The sequence below is a fragment of the Nuphar pumila genome, chromosome 5, assembly GCF_984573655.1.
Source record: "Nuphar pumila chromosome 5, dmNupPumi1.hap1.1, whole genome shotgun sequence".
NCBI lineage: Eukaryota > Viridiplantae > Streptophyta > Magnoliopsida > Nymphaeales > Nymphaeaceae > Nuphar > Nuphar pumila.
This window is the reverse complement of record NC_143253.1, coordinates 35,746,680-35,765,875: the sequence shown is the minus strand read 5'-3', so window position 1 is coordinate 35,765,875 and position 19,196 is coordinate 35,746,680. Positions and strand designations below refer to the sequence as shown.

The 19,196-nt window shown below is 35.4% G+C and overlaps 1 protein-coding gene across 1 annotated transcript in view; it reads left to right on the top strand.

Annotated features, from left to right (window-relative positions):
- Positions 1-7,575: 7,575 nt before the first annotated feature.
- The window catches only part of LOC149837364 (nucleoid-associated protein At2g24020, chloroplastic-like), a 30,734-nt gene continuing 19,113 nt past the window's right edge, over positions 7,576-19,196 (top strand). Inside the window, exons 1-2 of the mRNA XM_090005996.1 lie at positions 7,576-7,752; positions 11,131-11,285. Of these exons, the coding sequence (XP_089862122.1) occupies positions 7,662-7,752; positions 11,131-11,285 (246 nt within the window). The 5' untranslated portion in view covers positions 7,576-7,661. The remainder of the gene's footprint in view (positions 7,753-11,130; positions 11,286-19,196) is intronic.

The following is a 19,196-nucleotide window of genomic DNA, read 5'->3' as shown; positions in this document are numbered from 1 at the left end:
TCACATCATTATATAAGACAAATAGTTATTTCTCGAAAATTATTAATGAAGTGAATAGCCAACTTTATGACAATTTCTCCCTGGTTGATGAATTTTTATTTAAGGGCAATTTGCTTTGTATCCCAGATTGTTCCCTGAGACAACGTTTGATTTCTGAGATACATAATGAAGAACACTTTGGTCAAGACATGACTATGCATTTGGTGTCTTCAACATATTTCTGGCCTCACATGCGAAAGGATGGGAATAGATTCATGGAGAAATATCATACGTGTCATATCTCGAAAGGAAATGTCACAAATGCAGTGTTATATTTGCCTTTGCCTATTCCTGAGAAACCGTGGCAAGATATAACAATGGATTTCATTTTAGGGTTGCCTAAGACCTCTCATGGTCTTGATTCTATCTTTGTGGTTGTCGATCGATACACAAAAAAAAACCTGATTTATTTCATGTAGAAAAACCATGGATGCATCTCATATTACAGATTTATTTTTCAAGAAAATTTACAAATTGCATTAAATTCCAAAAACTATCACTTCAGATAAAGATGTTAAATTTGTAGGACATTTTTTGTGACAATTATGGAAGAAGTTAAAAACCAATCTACAATTTAGCATTGTGTATCATCCTCAGATCGACGGTCAAACTGAAGTTGTTAATCGATCTTTAGAAAACTTGTTGTGAGCTTTAATTAATGATAAACCAATGTCATGGTCTCAAATAATTGCACAAGCTGAATTTGCTTTCAATAAATCTGTGAATCATTCTACTAGATTTAGCCCTTTTACTGTTTTGTATGGATTTAATCTTTGTTCTCCTGTTGACTTAGCTCATATTCCTGTTGTTGGTTCTATTTTAAATCCTATTCAAGATCGTGTTTCTTTGTTGTAAGATATTCATGAACAGGTACATCTGAATCTTCAACACAACATTAGTAAGTATAAAGCAAGTTATGATAAGAAGCATCAATAGGTATTATTTGAACTTGAAGATCTAGTATGGGTTACTCTTACTAAAGAACATTTACCTCCTGAATTACATGGTAAGTTGGTACCTAAGCGCAATGATCCCTGTGCAGTTACTGACATCATTAATTCTAATGCTTACAGGGTTCAGTTGCCGCCTCAATTCAAAACTTTGAACATGTTGAACATCAAACACTTGGAGCAGTACCATGGTGATGCAGAGGGACAGGAGTCGACTTCGAGGACAAAGACTTTTCAACTTGGGAGGGATGATGTAGAGCATCTAGAGATTTAGAATTCAGAAGTGGAGTTGGATCCCAATCCAACTCTCCAGACCCGATCCGGGCATCGCTACCCAAAGTGATCCATACGCTTGCAGGATATCTCTTGTCCTAGTGGATCTGTAGTTTGGTCAATGCTCGCCATGCTCCTTCTTTAGATGTTTTGATTCCATTGCATTTTTATGGAATCATATTTTTGGATATTTTATCAGCAGTCTTTATTTTATGTCTTTTTTTTATTTTTTTAGGAGCCAGATTCTACGGATCCAAATAGTTCTGGTGCCCTTTTTTCGTGGTACTAGAGGGTGTATGGGGAACGTGGGTAGTTTTTACTTTTTTATAATTGCTTTTTCTAATGCATTTTTGTGCAGGATCCCGTTCGCTGCACATTTGGATCTGGATCGAGATCCATTGCCAAGAGGCCCTACTTGGTGCCACTTGAGAATGGACCATTTTAGTCCTATTTTCGAATCTCAGCCTTGACTGGTCCAAGTCAAATATGGATGTTGGTCCCTTAATTGCCTTAGCCAAAAATAGCCTTTTCAAAACTCATTTTTTGGAGCAAGGCTTGGGAAGGTCACACCTCCTTTATGGTGGCTCTTCTCTATGCTCCAAGGCTATTAATGAAGGGAGGTCGACCAAGGGAGGTGCTTCTCCTCTTTGAGAAAAAATATCTTGTTGTGTGGCTGGTTCTAGAGAGAGAAACTCGTTGGGTGAAAGAAGAACCAAATCTTATTTTTGGTGTGGAAGGTGATCTTTGAGAAGATAAACCTAGAGGTTGTTGTGTAAACACTTGGTTTGTGTTTGATGATCTTCAAAGGGGTTGTTCAACCCGCTGTTCGTGGTTTTCCAAATGATGTTGTTGCTTCCCAGCGACTCTCCATTATTGTCATCTTCCGCATAACATAGCTGGTTCCATTTTTTTATTCTCCATTGATATTTCCTGTGTTTTTTTCTTGAATATTACTGTTTGAAAAATTGCAAACAACTATTGGTTGATTATTAGAATGAATGTTTGACATAGGTTTGTTATAAAGTGATTTTTTTATTTTTAAAATATCCAGTTTAGATTGCTATTGCATAGCTTTGTTTTCCTGTCAAAACCCAGGTTTTTGAATCTCGAGTTGTCTGAAATGATTCCAAATAAACACTTGTATCAACCTCGATAGTGATCAGGCTCTGACGTTCTTTAACTTTCTGGAAAGCTAAGACGATTATCTACAACTTTGTACTTGAGATCATTTCATGAATCAACCATTTGAGTCCTTGAAAAGTGTTGTTAAAGTGTCAGACTGATAGAAATCCATTGTCACCAGTTTGGTTCAGAACACACCCAGAGGTGTTCGGTATTTCTTAATTATCTCAAGATTCCTTGCATGAACATTTACTTTGTTTGATTCTGTGGAAAGCTAGAATATAGCTTTAGAACTTTTATGTTCAAAGTTTTGGTTGAATCATTGTCTAAGTATATCAAAATTTGCAATCAATCTATTGTTACTAAAATCGTGATTTAAAAACATATGTAATATCCTTATTTTAGTTTATCGAGTTTTCCTGATTTTTTGGAAATTTCCTGCATGTTCTGTGATTATGAAACTTGCAATTATTAGTTGAGATCCTGATTAATAATAGTTCTTTACTGAGTTTCTCTTAATTCCTGTATTTGCATGTTGAAACTTCTTGTGGAAGTGAATGTGTGTTTCGCAACTTAAGCACATTTTATAACTAAAACACCTATTGTTTTTTGTAGTTAAAAAAATCCATAGTGACTCATAGAGAACTCAAAAATTTCCAATCCTTAGTTTGTTGTAAAGGTCTGGATCTGACTTACGTTTTCTCAGTTGGTGGTTTTCACAAAATTCACTATCTGAGGGGTCACAAACTCCTGCGAACAGATTGTCCGCGGAATCTAGAAGTCTGTCATAGACTTGCTTATCAGTCTTGGTCCTGAGTCTATGGAATGGATACCTTTGATCTGAATCTCATGTTTTCAAATTCATTGAAAAGCTGTGCAAGTCATGCATAACTTTTATTTGGACTGCATCTGTCAAAGTAGAGTGCACAAGTCTCGAAAAACCTATTTTCTTGAGTCTTATTCAGACTCATCTTCGTGAAAGCTTCCTTACGTGTTAAGATCCGTTTGGATCTTGGATCTTGGATCTTGGATCAATATTCATTGAGTCCACATCAGTAGGCCTCACAGAAGGTTACCATGTCACTAGAGCCCAACTTGGGTAAGAAGTCCCTATTTTATTCTATAGCTTGGTTAATTTTAAAATTTAATAAGTTAGGACCTATAATTTATTTAGTAGTTTTATTAATAAAATATATTAATAGATATTAACCTCTTATATTAGAGATGTGACCCTTGTATAAGCCCATCTATAAATAAAAGCACTTATAAGGAGGATTAACAATGTTAGTTTTCTCTCCCTCTCCTATTCTCATTAGAATTATCTATCTTATTTTTCTTGTTATTCTTTCTTTCTTCCTTTTTGAAGCTTTTCTAGAAGCCATTAAAGCTCCTCTAAGGTATGAAGATGGAAAATAAAGGTCAATCTATGTTTGAGAACCCAATTAAGGTAGGGAGTTATGTACTCTACATATAAAACAGAATTCATGGGTATGAATTCCTTCATTTTTTCATAGATACAGACCCTAAACCATGCCTCCCACATATGGGTTTGGGTTAGGACTGTCTATACATGTGATAGAAAAGGGGTTTTCGAAAGAAAACACCTCTAGAAAATATTTTCTCTCAAAACTGATTCCTCAAAAAATAAAACCATAAAAACTATAAAATACGCATGTTACCCAATTATTTTTTTGTATATTTTGATTTGGATTAATAGATTATGTTTATACTGATGTGTTATAAAAATTGAAATAATTTATATGATCATTTTCATAGGAAAATACATGTTTTGTATTATGAGGTTTCTAAAAAAATTTTGGTAATTACGTATTTCTAGCCTGACACCCGACCGATAAATTGCTCAAATCTCCCTCGTTTAGAAGAGTTTTAATGAGCGGTTTATTTCATTGAAAAACTAATAAAATTTTGCATCTATTATAAAATTTTGAGCCCTATTCATGGATTGAACACATATATGTGATAGTCAGAACATAAAAGTATAGGTCAACACCAAAACATTCATAACTCCCTCATATGGCTGAATTTTTATGAATAATTCGTGGCATCAAAAAGTCGACAAAATCTTCTATAAATTGCAAAAAATTCAGATCTGACCACCAACTGAAAAAAATTCTACAACTTATGTAACAGTCAAATAGAGTTTGACTTTTCACAAATTTGGGGAAAGGTTCTTTCTTGTTATTTGTTTTAGCATGTTTAATAGGTTAATATTAAGTTTTATTGATAAAATATAGGTTTTAAAAGTTCTATAAACTTGTTATATGCATGAATCCATGTTCTTGTATGCGAAAAATCATTTTAAAAAAAGTTTTGGCAAAAAATATTTTTAGGGTTTCGATGTTTTTTTATAAAGAAAGTTGATCTGAGCATATATGATGGATTATTTTATGTTTAGCAAGATTAAACAACATGCTATTGCATAAAGAATCCATATTTTCATGATTGTTTAGGGTTTTTTGTAATTCTTGCATATATGAAATCATATTTGAGTTATTTCTTGAAGATTTTATGGTTCTTGGATGATATATGTTATTGTTTTAGCAAGATTAGCATGAATCTGATCAAATGTGCATTATATGATGATATAACAATGTTTAGAGTGTCAAAAATCATGATTGTATGGATTTTTACCTTGAATCTTGTTCTTACTTGATGGATCTTGCATGAGTTTGAATCTTAGCTTTTTTGTCCTCATTTTTTATCCTGAATGTTTAAGAAAAAATTTGATATCTCTATGAAAATAAAGCTAATAAAAAAAATATTACAGTATTTTACACATCCAGGGTTTGAATTTAGAATCTTGTTTTACTTTGTTTGGATCAATATTGAGGCTAAAACATTTATTCTAAAAGAGCACATGTTTTCTGCCCTATCTACGAGACTGTTCTGACCCACATTTTTTATGGTTGTAAAGACCAACAAAGATTGATTAAAATAAATTGGCAAGGATTTGGGTGAAAGCTAACCTATATAAGATGATTCTGTCAAAAGGGTTTTATGAAAATATTTCTCTGTAGGCCTAGAGAAATTTATGAAACTTGGATAAATTTCTATAGATGACAGGATCTATCTGGTATTTTTTCTAAACAGGGTTTAGTCCCTGAATTTTCTTGATTTTATTATAATAATTTTTTCAGTTATGTTCCTTGGACTATTTTTCTGAGACATAGTGGCATTCACAATAAAATTAGGAGAGTGTAATTCTATTTTTATAATTTTCAGTGATTTTTCTAAAAATGGATTAACATAGATTCGAGTTTGCACAATATGGCATGTGTGGATGCTTAATTGTATTTGATGTTGAGCATGCAAAGTTATGAAAGTTTATCATATTGTTTATGTATATATGCATATGTTTACAAAGTATGAAATATGAGCATGTTATTGAATGCAATATTCTAAATTTGCATCTATTGGTCTCAAAGTGGCTGAATCATCTTTGATAGATTCTGATATGATGTTGTATGTAAGACATTTAATGTAAATAAGTGACACATGTAATACTAAAATATGGGTTTGCAAGAAGAGGGCAAATGATACAAATGGTTTCATGGGGATATGTCTTTTAGTATGAAAGATTGCTCCTCTCCAACCACGAAAATAGGAAAAACCCACTGCAATAGACTGCAACGTAGGAGGAAGAAACTCATGAGTGAAAATCCGATGCATCAGGATGGTGATGGTGGGAGCTTCTCTTGCACTTGTCGTCCCTCACCCGGTACTGGTGAAAGGTGCCTAGTCAAGCCAAAGCTACCAATGTATGAAAACAGCGTATGCACTACGGCCTTGATCCAAGTATATGCATATGTTTATACCTACGAGACTAAGAAGAGAAACCTAAGTATGTGTGCATTAGAAATGCATGACATGCATCATATAAGAAAGAAAAGATAATTAAAGATAAGAATTGGTTCATGTATATGAATGACTTTTGCATTGGTAAATACATGCATTTTTAATTATTCATGCATTTTTACTTATTTAAGCTGAATGAATGATGAATAAATATTAACTTTTGCAATTGCATGCGTACTTGAGATATTTGCAATATTTGTTGAATTTTGTCATAATTGATTTGTTAAATGCATGAAAATCTGAAGCAATTCCTGCTTATGAATTCTAGATTACATGTTTAGTATAGTTCTACCCTATTGAGACAAGTTTTGTCTGAACCTATGAATTTTTAATGTTTTTCAAGAAGTGAGTAAACTCATGTTCGATGGAGGGAGGTTGTGACGGGGACCAAGTCATATCTTTCTCAAACCTCCAAAGTTTTGGAATAAGAACATTTTAGTTGCTAAAAAACTTTGATATTTGATTTGATTTATTTATTAGATTTTTAATATTAATGGTGGGCATGCATGAACATTTCTTTCATATATGAATGTCTAATTCCAAAGTTCAAATGCATGTGTGAATGTGAATGTAAACAAAAAGTAATGCGCCAAGTTTTAGTCTCGATCATTTTTTTTGCTGTAATTTTATAAAAGTATTTATTTATTTATTTATTTTTGAGATTTAAAATTTGGAGTGTTACAATCCACGCCCCAAACCTTTTCCATACTCTAAAGTGGAATAGATCAACCAATGAGTAATGTATTTGTTTCTTTGTTTGCTCTATTTTCATAAGTAGGTGATGGCGGAGGTGTTGTTGTCTCTGTATCAAAATCTTTAATTATTATTTTATAAAAAATAACAGAATAAATTTTTACAAAAATAAAATAAAGTACTTGCATTTCTTCTACCATTTTATTGCTTCCAAACATGCCCTTAGAGTTCATTTCTAATGAGAAATATAATCATATGAATGGGAATCAGATAGGGGCAGATGAGAGAATGATTCACATGGCAAATGATAAATGGGCTTTCTCATCTGCAAAGGAAACGAAAAATACTCTTATGCCCTGTTTTCTCATGTGCTTAGGCGTGTCAAAATGGAGTAATACTAGAATCATTCTCTCATTCTTTCATTTGTGTGGAGATTCTCATGGGGGCTAAACAAACCAGTACGTATCCGGATTCGAAATTCGGATGTAGTGGCATCTTTGAATTTTAAAAGAAATGGGATATTCCCGTAAGTTTCCATCGTCGCGTATCTCGCCGACCTTCTCTATCCCACATGGGCACCCACGTGGGGTCCGCACGTGTGTGATATCTAGTGTGCTCGTTATCCATCCCTCCTGCACTCTCAGGGGAGAGAAAGAGAGAAAGAGAGAGTTCCGTGGTGTTTGGGGAAGGAAGAAAGGAAAAGAAAGGATGACGTCCATCAACACGCTAGCGAGCCATGTGTCTCACTTGAAGCCCTTCGATCGGAGGCAGAACCCTAGTTCTTCCTCCCTCTGCTCCTGTAACCCCCTCTCTCTCTCTCTGAATCGATTTACTGTTTCTGGGTTGTTCTTGCGAATTCCGAATTGCTTTTAGGAGTTGTGATGGATTCTTCATCTTTGGTTAGATACCGATCTCTAGGGAACGAGCGTCCGAATATCTTGTTCGTATCGATGAAAAGTTTTTATTTTTCGATCATTTTCGATCTGAGAAATTGCAGTTTGGATGAAATTTGAAGCTAGTAGAAAGCCTCTCTGGAGTCTGGAGATTATGGGCGTTCTTCATCGGGGGCGTTTGTCCAATTTGGGATTGAATGTCGTAATTTGAAAATTTTCTCTTAGCTTTCAGCAATGTCGTGATTTTGGTCGCATTTTAAGTGGGCTTCGATTAAGGGTTGTCTTTGATGCCTTATGCTGACTGATTGAACTGTAACCATATTCACAAATATCGGCGACATTTGAAATAAAACTTTATTGGGGTCCTTTCAAAAGCTGATAAGGTTTTAAAAAACTTGAGGTGTTTCAAAATATCTCCTGTATTCAAAATAACGCGATTTTGGCTTGATATCAACACTTTTTTAAATGTTTAATTTTCTAACATTCTATCTATAAATTTATATGTTTTCTTATTTTTCTTAAATTTATAGATGCTGGTATTTTCTGGCTATATTTTCGAGAAAAATAACTTTTTTTTTAATGTATCACATGATTTTTCGCTGCCCTGAAAAATCCTGATGACTAGATTCGCGGCGCTAACTGTAATAGGTAGGACCCATTCTGTTGATGAAGAAGAGAAGAGAAAGAAAAGACCTGAAATTGTAGATAACATTATCAGGTCCATGTCCGCACAAATAACTATTTTGATAGATGGTATGTGCTCGTCATTGTATTGTGGAATACCTTATCATCTCAATGATTTTTATTAGCCAAAATTCGTTTATGGTGTTATACAAAACTGTGAGCCGAGATTTTTATTATGGTGTTATGGAAGTTTTAGCGTTGTTGCTCATTGGACTTGTATTGTTATCTTTTTGAGTTACCTGTTTGTGTTATTCTTCCTTCTTTTTGTCTGGTGAAAATGGACCTCAAGTAGGTTTATGGACTGTTTTCCTAACACTTCCGAGTGGGTTCTATGGAGGTGACTAAATGGAAATTTATCTTTTTATTTTCACCATTTACTTCTTACATTGACTAGCAAATTGCCCATGACTTTACCCATGGTTACCAAATGCTTCTACACATCCTTGGAAACTCAATTACAGGAAGCTGCTTCAAAAGCTGGAAATTAGGCGCTTCTGAAGCTTGTCCCCCCTATTTTATAAGAAGCACACAGTCAAGTTCATGAGATTTTTAAATACCATAGCTATACTTTTGTTAAAAAGCCAAATCTCCACATAATTAAGGAATATTGATTCCTACAGGAAAGAAACCATAGTTGATCTATTTTGGTTGATTTGAGGGATAAACCAAGGTTGTCAGACTAGGAAGCGGAAGGGAGAAGTGAGACATTTAGCGAGGAATAAAAAATCAAATTAAAAGTGAAACAAGAATAAACAAGTAAGCAATATGGGAACTGAACAGAAATCGAACAGGAAAAAAATAAAATCTAAAACAAAAAGGACAAGTAGAGAGTAGCTGCCTACCCCATTTCATGCCTACTGCAGCCTACTGTGAGCAAACGAGGGGTTTTTGGGTTGTTTTTTGCAAATCAGGCCCTGCAAATGTGCTTGACATGGTCTATTTGCTTGGAAATGACACTTGGATCATGTTTTTTTGATTAAAAAAATGTGATTTTTAAACCTTTAATATTTATGATATTTTTTAAAATTTTACACCTTGGATTTTCAAACCTCATAAAAACCGACCCATTCGTCGGAATCAGACAATGAGAGAGTTGATTCCTATAAAATCATGCACGTAGAACACATTTGTATGGTCAGATTCGAGAAAAGCAGGGAAATGAACCCTTCAAAAGCCCTGTAGGCTGCGGTAGGCAGATCGGTGCAGGCGGCTACCCTCTGCTCTAAAAGTGACTATTCTTATATTTCATAATTTTTTAGTGTAAAAACTAAATTTTGTTAAAATCTAATAATGATGATTACCAATTTAGAGAAAGCACATGGGAAGTGAGTGAAAGCGTGAGAGGAAGCGCATGAAAAGAAATGTGTGAGAAGTATATTGAAAACTTGTAGGGAAGCATGTGGGAAGCATTAGAGAAGAGTGGAAGAATTGAGATTCCCCATGAAGTTTAGGAAGGGAGGAATATCACGCTTCCGAAGTGAGTTTTTGGGAAGTGTGCTTCCGACCTACCTAAGAAGCTTCCAGTAACTCTGGGATAAATTGTAAATGATAGCCATTTTAATTTAAAAAGTGTACTTTTCTATTAAAATCAAAGGCATTTCTAGGTAATTCATTTGAAAGATTAAGTCAAGTTAGAAGTGTTCAAGATTTGCTTCTCATTATAAGAACTTGCACAAGATTACATACTTTTTTCCTATAATTAAATGTTTGTCATGCTACCAATGGGGGCTCCGCTTGTCTGTTTGGAGCAGCTAGTGCACGTTACTTTGTGTTGGGATGTTGCAAGTTCGAACCCCAATGGTATCATTGTATAACTGGTAGGGGTCTGCCTAACCCCAGCTTGCCTTTCAAAAAAAAAATGTTTGTCATGCTAAATTTTATTTGTTGTTTATTTATTTGCTAATATAATTGTGCAATTAATACTTTTCTTTGAATTTAAGCTGTTTGTACAGATTTCCATCTTTGTATCTACTACATAAGAGAACACAAGATGTTATGATTTTTAGTTACATGAATATGTTTTTTAAAAGCAAAAAAGTTTAGCTAATCATGGACATAATAGTTATATATTACTACAATTTGGACTCTTTTTCACTTTTGAATTCTAAAAATTTTCCTAATTCACATATTGAACTCAATTATTTATCACTTTCCACTCTTCATATGAACATAAAAAGTCCTTGTTTCTCGCTTATGCTGTTATGCATTCCATCTTGCCTCTCAATTCCACTTCTCTCTCTGGCAACCCTGGTTTGCATGGGCTGTGGTTATTCTCTACGAGTCCCATGGAGAGGTGAAAAAATGTGTATAATGATATAGTCATTTTTGCACATTTGGCCCGCTCACTTCAAAGACAACAACTTTATCATTAAAAATGGTGTGGTATTTCAAAAAGCATACCAAATAAAAATATCAGTTACCTATCGAAGCTGCTTTTCTCGACACACACACATGATGATTATGATGATGTTTATGGTAAGGTGAATAATTGGTTTTTATGCTGATGCTCTATGCTCATTTTAAGATTGGCATTTCTATAAATTTTAAGCTCTTAGCCATCTCTACTTTCTGTTCATGTTTTCTTTTGCTTTCTCCTATAGGTAATAGATTATTAAATAGAAGCACAAGTACAAGCAGTGTACATCTGTTAGCATGGCCTTGCAGAAGAGTCCCACATGCAAGATCTTTGGGGATCTATAGCTTATTTGGAGGAAAAAAGGATGATAATGCGAATACTGATGAAACAGCCAAAAAGGTGTATTTATCATTTTTAAACAGTTGTTTACTCATCTTCTTTATGTTTTCTGAACTGGTTTGAAAAAATTGGCTTGTTTTATTTTTTGTAGTGTATCATTTTTTTAGTAGAAGCTCTTATTTTAGTTGCACACGAATATCTAATGGTTATATTATACTATTTCTTATTTGATATTGCCATAGTTAACATCTTTTACACCTTGTTTGGGAGCTAGGCATGAAGGCATTTGGATGTTCGATGATTGATAGTGTCCAACTCAAGATTTCACAAATAGCTTCTCTCTGGATCCCGTTGGCCCGAGCCAATAATATACCTTCTTCTTTTGGAAAGCTCTCCTCAAACCTAATCCTTTGATTCGTGATCCCTCTTTTTTCCAAACGTTTGATTCCAGACAACAGAATACTCCTTCCTGCCCATAATCCTTCATTATTGATTCACTATAGACCGTTGTCCCACCTATAGATAGATACTATGTAACATAGACAACATATTTGCCGCCATACCCATGTCGACACAGGTGCAGGTACTGGACACAGTGCGGGTACGCCCTGGGTCGGGTCCCACACTGCTCCGGGTCAGGTCCCGCGCTGCTCCGGGTCGGGTCCAACTAAGACCCAATCTGAAGCCCATTTTTTTTTCTCTGTCGAAACCTTCCCCCTTTCCACCCTTGGCAGCAGCATGGAGAGAGAGAGAGAGAGAGAGAGAGAGAGAGAGAGAGAGAGAGAGAGAGAGAGAGAGAGAGAGAGAGAGAGAGAGAGAGGATGGTTAATAAGAGGGGGGATGGGGGTCACGAGGTACCCCTTCCCCTTTTATAATGAAAGAGGAATGGGGGGTCACGAGGTACCCTCTTCCCCTTTTATGATAAAAGAGAGATGCGGGGGGCCACGAGTTACCCCCTTTTCCTTTTATAATAAAAGGGGATGGGGGTTACGAGCTACCCTTCCCCTGATATAATAAAAAGGTATTTTTATTATAAAAGGGGAAAAATACAGTAAATATCATTTATTTTTAAAAATAAATATTTTAAAAAATATTAAATTATATATAGCCGTATCCCCGTATCCACATCTTTTGGTATTGCCGTGTCGTACCCTCCGTACTCGTACCCATACCCATGTGACATAGGATAGATATAATAAGATAATATAAGACTCAAATGTTGAAAAAGGTATTCATTTTTTGACCTAATCTCTCACTATCATATCTTTCTCTCTTCCTCTTTTCTACTCTATCTTCTTCTTATTCTTCTCCGATTACACTCATTTTCATGCACTTAAACTCTCACTCATCTATCACAACACTAAGGAGGTAATAACAAAGATTTTAAGTAGCACCACCAAAGATAGCACAATAAACTTCCACAAAGCATATTCTCTTGTTAAATTGAGTCCTTTATAGTGGAAGGTATGATATGATTTATATGCATTCCCTGAAATTCATATGGAATTTTTGAAATTGTTAGTAAAGAATCTTGGAGAAACAGCTTGCTGTCACTGTTGCTGTTGTCTTACAAACCATAAAAACATAAAATGTTAATTATTTACATTGTTACGGTGCAATACAATTTTGGCTGCATGTCTTTCCCCAGCTGATTGTCTATCTATCTATTTATTTCTTTCTTTATTCATTTGTTTATGTATGTATTTATTTTCCATGGCTTATCGTGAATGTTAACAGGCACTTGATTTTTATAACCACAGATTTTAAAGTTTCACAGGTAGTCATTTGTCTTGGATGGCATCATTTTGTGAGTTTATGAGATTCCTTTGTTTTGAAAAGTACCACTCTGTGATGCAGTTAAACTAAGATCATGAAATATCCTTATGTTGCTAGGAAACTTTTAATTTGTCAAGTGTGTGTGTGTGGTCCTGATAGGCTTGTGCAATATGCTGACACCTTTACTGACTGCCTTGCAACATCTTTTCTTGCAGCATCACAAACAATTATGATGACTAGTGGATGCCTTAAAATCTATTCTTTAAACTGATCACACTGTTAAATTGTAATCCATTATCATTGTAATGCCCATATATATTTTATATATATAAATAAAGATACATATACATATATATATTTCATACATATGTATATGTATGTATCTATCTATCTATCTATATATATATATCAATCATAGGGGTATTTTAGTCTTTTCTTCTCTTTACGCATATTCATCTTTTGAATATGTTTGTACATTTTTTAATTTTATTTATTTTTTATTTTTTATTTTTAATTCTTTACTTTGTGTACCTTGGCTCCAACATATAGTCGTTGGGCCCCTCCAACGGTCACATTTGTGACCTTTGGAGGGGCTCCAATGACTACATGTGGAGCCCCTCCAAGGCCCACCAAGTGATCTATAAATTGAGCCCCTCTCCCTTGTATTTTCTTATGGTTTTGGGTCAAAGCCCAAGTGTTCAATAAAGTTTTATTCTTTAATGCATTTGTGAGATTGATTGAGTTGTGCTTTTGTGCACAAGTATTCTAAGTGTTCTTATTGTGCATGTGTGCACTTGTCTTTCGTCAAGAATATTTGGTCTTGATCATATTATCTTGTTGAAGATACTTTCACATGGTATCAGAGCAAGGTTGGAGAAAGAAGATCGAGTGGTCTCTCACATTTGCTCGGTGCCTCAAAAAACATGCCCTCAAATTTTTGGAGATTGGTGTGGATTCTCTTATTCAACCAATATTTTAGAGGCCTCTTCTATCAAGAAATATCTAAAACGCTCTTGTGGTACATAACTTTTTCCCTTATTTTTCCTCTCTAATGGGTGAAAAAGACTCCTATTTTTCTCTCGGTTTCAAACTTAATGGCTTCAATTATTACGTATGGGCCAAAAACATGGAGGCTCATATTAAAGGAAAAGAGCTTTGGGGTTATCTTCAAGGCTCAATTCTGGAACCGGAGCCTAAAATCATTTTGATGGAGAGAGGAGAAATAACGATCCTTAAAGGAGAAGAAAGAGCCAAGGCGTTTGAAGACTATAGCAAGAAGCATGAAGAATGAAGAATGAAGAATGGGAGATGAAGAACTTTAAAATTCTCTCATGGATTTTCTCATCCGTTGAGACAAGAATTAATGCCAACATTATAAAGTTCAAGAAAGCCTCTCAAGCATGGTAATACCTTGAAAAAATGTACACTTCAAGGGATTTGTCCCACAAATATTACCTTAAAAAAGGGCCTTGACCCTTCAACAAAACAAAATGACTATTAGAGAGTATTTCGCGGAGTTGTCTTCCATTTGAGATGAGCTTGCTATGCTTGAGCCCAAATGGAGCGGAGAGGCTATTGAGCTTAGGCATAAACAATTAGAGGAAGATCGTTTCTTTAATTTCTTGAATGAGCTTAGGCCCGAATTCGAGCAAATTTGATCTTCTCTACTATCCGCTTTCACTTCCTCCTCTATTGAAGATGTAATTACTAAACTAAGTGGGGAAGAGACTCGTATGGGTATAAGTAAGAATAACTCAAGTGTTCTAGCAACATCTTCCAATAATGAAGAAAATGAAGGTGTTAATGCCGTCTCAAGACCGAGAAGTAACTTAAGGACCTACAAGCCTCCCCACTTCAAGAATCAAAACTAAAGCTCAAGTGGTCAAGGTGGAAAGAGGGATTATAGCAAGCTTGTGTGCCATTTTTGTAAAGAACCGGGGCACATCAAACCGATTTGCCCAAAGTGGAAGAAGTTTCTAGCTATGACTACCACATCCCAACCTCAAAAGGAAGAGTGATCATCATCTTTAAATGCAACTCTTTCACTACAACAAATTGTGGATGCACTTTAACCTCTTCTCAATGGAGCTATTTCCGGAGCCGCTATGACAAACTCTTCTCCTTCCGGTAAGACTTCGTGGCTTTTAAATTCGGGTACTTCATTCCACATGTCTCCAAGTATTAGTTCTTTTTCCGAATACTCAAATAGTCTTTTTCCATCCTTTGTTTCAACTGCGGATGGAACATCTCTTGAAGTAAAAGGAATTGAAAATTTTGAAAAACAAGGGTTCTTTATTCAAAAAATTAGATTTATGCCCAAATTAAACTTAAATTTGCTTTCCGCTTCTCAACTCTCGGATCATGTATATGATATAAAATTTTCTTCTAACAAATGTTGGATGCAGGATCGCCGATCCGGGAGGTTGATTGGGGAAGGCTCTAGGAAAGAGGATTTATACTATGTTGATTTTCTTCAAATTCTAAAGAACATGTTTTGTAATGTTGTCCAACAAAAGGATATTAATGTATGACACAAGAGACTTGGACATCCAAAGATTGTAAAAAATTTTCATTTATCTTTTGTTAAAAATCTATGTAAATGTGATTTCACTTGTAACAGTGTATTATTGGAAAAATGAAAAAATTACCTTTTTGTTAAAGATCTATGTTTACAACAAGACCTTTTGAAATTGTCCATTCAGATGCATGGGGACCGGCACCTGTTTTATCAAAAGGGGTTTTTGCATATTATGTCATTTTTGTTGACGACTACACGAGATATTGTTGGATATGTTTTCTTAAACACAAATATGAAGTTTTCTTGACCTTTAAAACCTATAATATGATGATTAAAAATCACTTTAATGAAAACCTAAATTTTTTTAGAACTGACTCTGGTGGAGAATACCTTTCAAGTGAATTCAAAAATTATCTTGAAAACAAAGTAAAATTCATTTAAAATTTAAACTCATAATTAAAATTTATATTTGAACTCATAATCCCAATGCAAACTCAAGTTTAAACTCAATTTCTTAATTTAAAAGTTAAATGCAAATTCAAATTTAAAGTCATAATTCAATTTTAAATGCAAATTTAAAATTTAAAATTTAAAATTATGATTCAAATACAAACTTATAATTCAAATTTAAATTCAAATTATAATCTAAGCAAAAAATTCAATTTAAAATTCAAAATAAATTAAAATTAAAATTAAAATTAAAATTAAAATTAAAATTAAAATATAAATAAACATTCTAATACAAATCCAAACTACTAAATTCAAAATCCAATTCAAATCAAAACTCATAATTTAAACTCCACCTCCTCCTCTTCCACCACGATAATGAAAAACCTTCAAAAGCAGCAGCAAGGGCACCACCACTACCATCACCGTGATAATCATCTCAACAACGCCACATACTTGTTCCATCCTCCACTGCAACCCACTTCATCTCCTCCCCTGCTTCCGTCTCCTCCTCTCCTTCCTTTTCCTTCCGACCACTCTCAAGCGAGTCATCAATGGAAACATGGAGCGTTTCTTGCAGTCGGCGTCAACAACTCCTCTTCCTTCTTCACCACAAGGTAATGTTCTTTATTACTTTCATGATGAAGCGATCCGCAAGTTGATGCAGAAATTGTAAAAAGTTGAAATACTTGCTGATGAAATTAGCACAGCTGCCTCGGTTAGGGACACAAACTGTGTCGAATAGTTTTTGCTACGTGAAGAGTTATAGGTAGGGAAACAACCAAAATGGCATCGAGCTGAGCACGGTGACAAATTCATGACACCGTAAAATCGTTTTCGCGTTATTCTGCAACATGGTGATGAGCACCCATCATCTTTCTGGGATTCCCTCTTCTTTTCTAATAGATGGACGCTGACGTGTTGTGTAAAACCAACAAAGTTGAGTTTGTTTTCAACATTCCACTGGTTGGTGATTTTGAGTATCTGGTTGAAAGGTTGTATTTGTATTCTTATTTCGGGAAAAGCAAGGAAAGTTGGGGTCTTTTCTTTCCTTTCCCCTTTGCAGTACTGAATGTATGACAATTTTCCCCTCCCATTCTTTCCCTTTTAAACAATAAATTGGACGCTGCTGGTGCTTCTTTTCTTTGTTATTCTTTTTCTCTTGGAGGTCACATTTAGTGGGGTTCTTGCAGTTGATTCACTCTTGAGACAAATGTATGCCTTTTGATTGTTGTCATACTCTTGCCTTTTAAAACAGTTGGTGAAGGACCAACAGAGCAAGTGAGCTCCGTCACAGTGGATGGTATAACCATGGCTGCTGCCTCTGTATCTCAAGGTAAGCAACAACTAGACACGGATTCTCAACCTCTAGTGGCAATGAGGAGGCCTGATTCTGGTGGAAGGCTAGGAATTCCGATCCCTCTTGTTGCAAACCACTTCCTGGTTGAATTCTGTCCTTCCCAGCAGATGTATCATTACGACGTCAACATATCACCATATCCATCGAAAGAGATTTTGAGGCTTATCGAGCGCAAACTTGTCAAAGAACACCCGCTTCTCCTTTCTGGCAGCCTCCCAGTGTTTGATGGTAGAAGAAATCTCTATAGCCCCATCAGGTTCCAGAGTGATAGACTAGAGTTCCTGATCAATCTGCCCATTCCTGCCCCCCCCCATCCAGTGGATGTGCTCATCTGCCGCAGAAACATAAGCTTTTCAAGGTGACCATCAAGCTGGCATCAAAGCTCAAGGGGGAAGACTTGAATCACTACTTGAAGAGCGATGAGCATCATGTCCCTCTTCCTCAGGAATATCTTCATGCCTTGGATGTCGTCTTGAGGGAGAGCCCGACCGAGAAATGCATCCCAATGAACCGATCTTTCTACTCGAGATCGATGGGGGAGGAGAAGAACATTGGTGGAGGAGCTGTCGGATTGAGAGGATTCTTTCAGAGCCTTCGGCCGACGCAACAAGGCCTCGCTCTCAATGTTGATTTCTCTGTGGCCGCTTTCCATGAGAGCATTGGAATAATTCAGTATCTTTAGAAGCGTTGCGATTTTATGAGGGACTTATCTCAGAGGAAGACAAGAGGTCTGATCGATGAGGAGCGAAAAGAGGTCGAGAAGGCCCTGAGAAACATCAGGATCTTCGTGTGCCACAGGGATACTGATCGGAGGTTCAAGGTTTGTAGCTTGACAAGTGAAATCACAGAGAATCTAAAATTCGAGGGCAAGGATGGCAATGATCTTGTTCAAAGACCCCTCAACAAAATGGATTAGCCGAAAGAAAGCATAGACACATAATAGAGACAACTCGAACCCTACTTATTTCTCAAAACATCCCAAAATGTTTTTGGGCCGAAGCTGCCTTAGCGTCTGTCTGATAAATCGGCTAACTTTCTAAAAATTTGAATAATATCTCGCCTTTTGAAATGTTGAATACCAAAGAACCCGACTATAGTCGGTTGAGAATTTTCGGTTGCAAGTGTTTTGTTCTTACTGACAAGAACGACAAGCTTTCACCAAAAGCTATTGAATGTGACTTTCTTGGATATTCTGAAACCCCAAAAGGGTTTCGGCGTTATGATATCAAGAATGCTAAGTTATATGTTTCCAAAAATGTGATTTTTCTGTAAATGTTAACTGTTTTGAGAGGAGTGAACCTTATAAAGAAAACATGGATTACTTTTTTTTATTTGAATTGTTAGCACAAAATGATGATAGTGATGATGAACTCACTCATAATGATGCTAATGATAAAGAAGATAAAAAAAATATTTCCTCTCATCCACCTATTTTCTAACATAGTGATGAAGGGACATCGAGAGACCCTATAACATACACTCATAGAGACAAAAACGGTTTTAGAAGTGCAATAGAAAAATACAATGAACCTAGTGGCCCCACTTCAATAAATGAAGAAAACCTACGAAGAACTGAGAGAAATAAAAAGGTGCCTTCTAGGTTCATCTCATATGATTCCTTTACATCTAAACATAGAGTTTGTCTTAGCACCATTCACTCCTATGTAGAGCCCAAAAACTTTGAAGAAGCAAAAAACAATGATGAATGGTTAAAAGCAATGAAATGTGAGCTTACGACTCTCAATACGGCGAAAACTTGGGAATTCCAAGATGTTTCCAAGGGTAAGAAATCAATAGGGTATAGATGGGTATTTAAGGTAAAAACTAAGAGCGACGGATCTCTTGAGAGATATAAAACTTGACTAGTTGC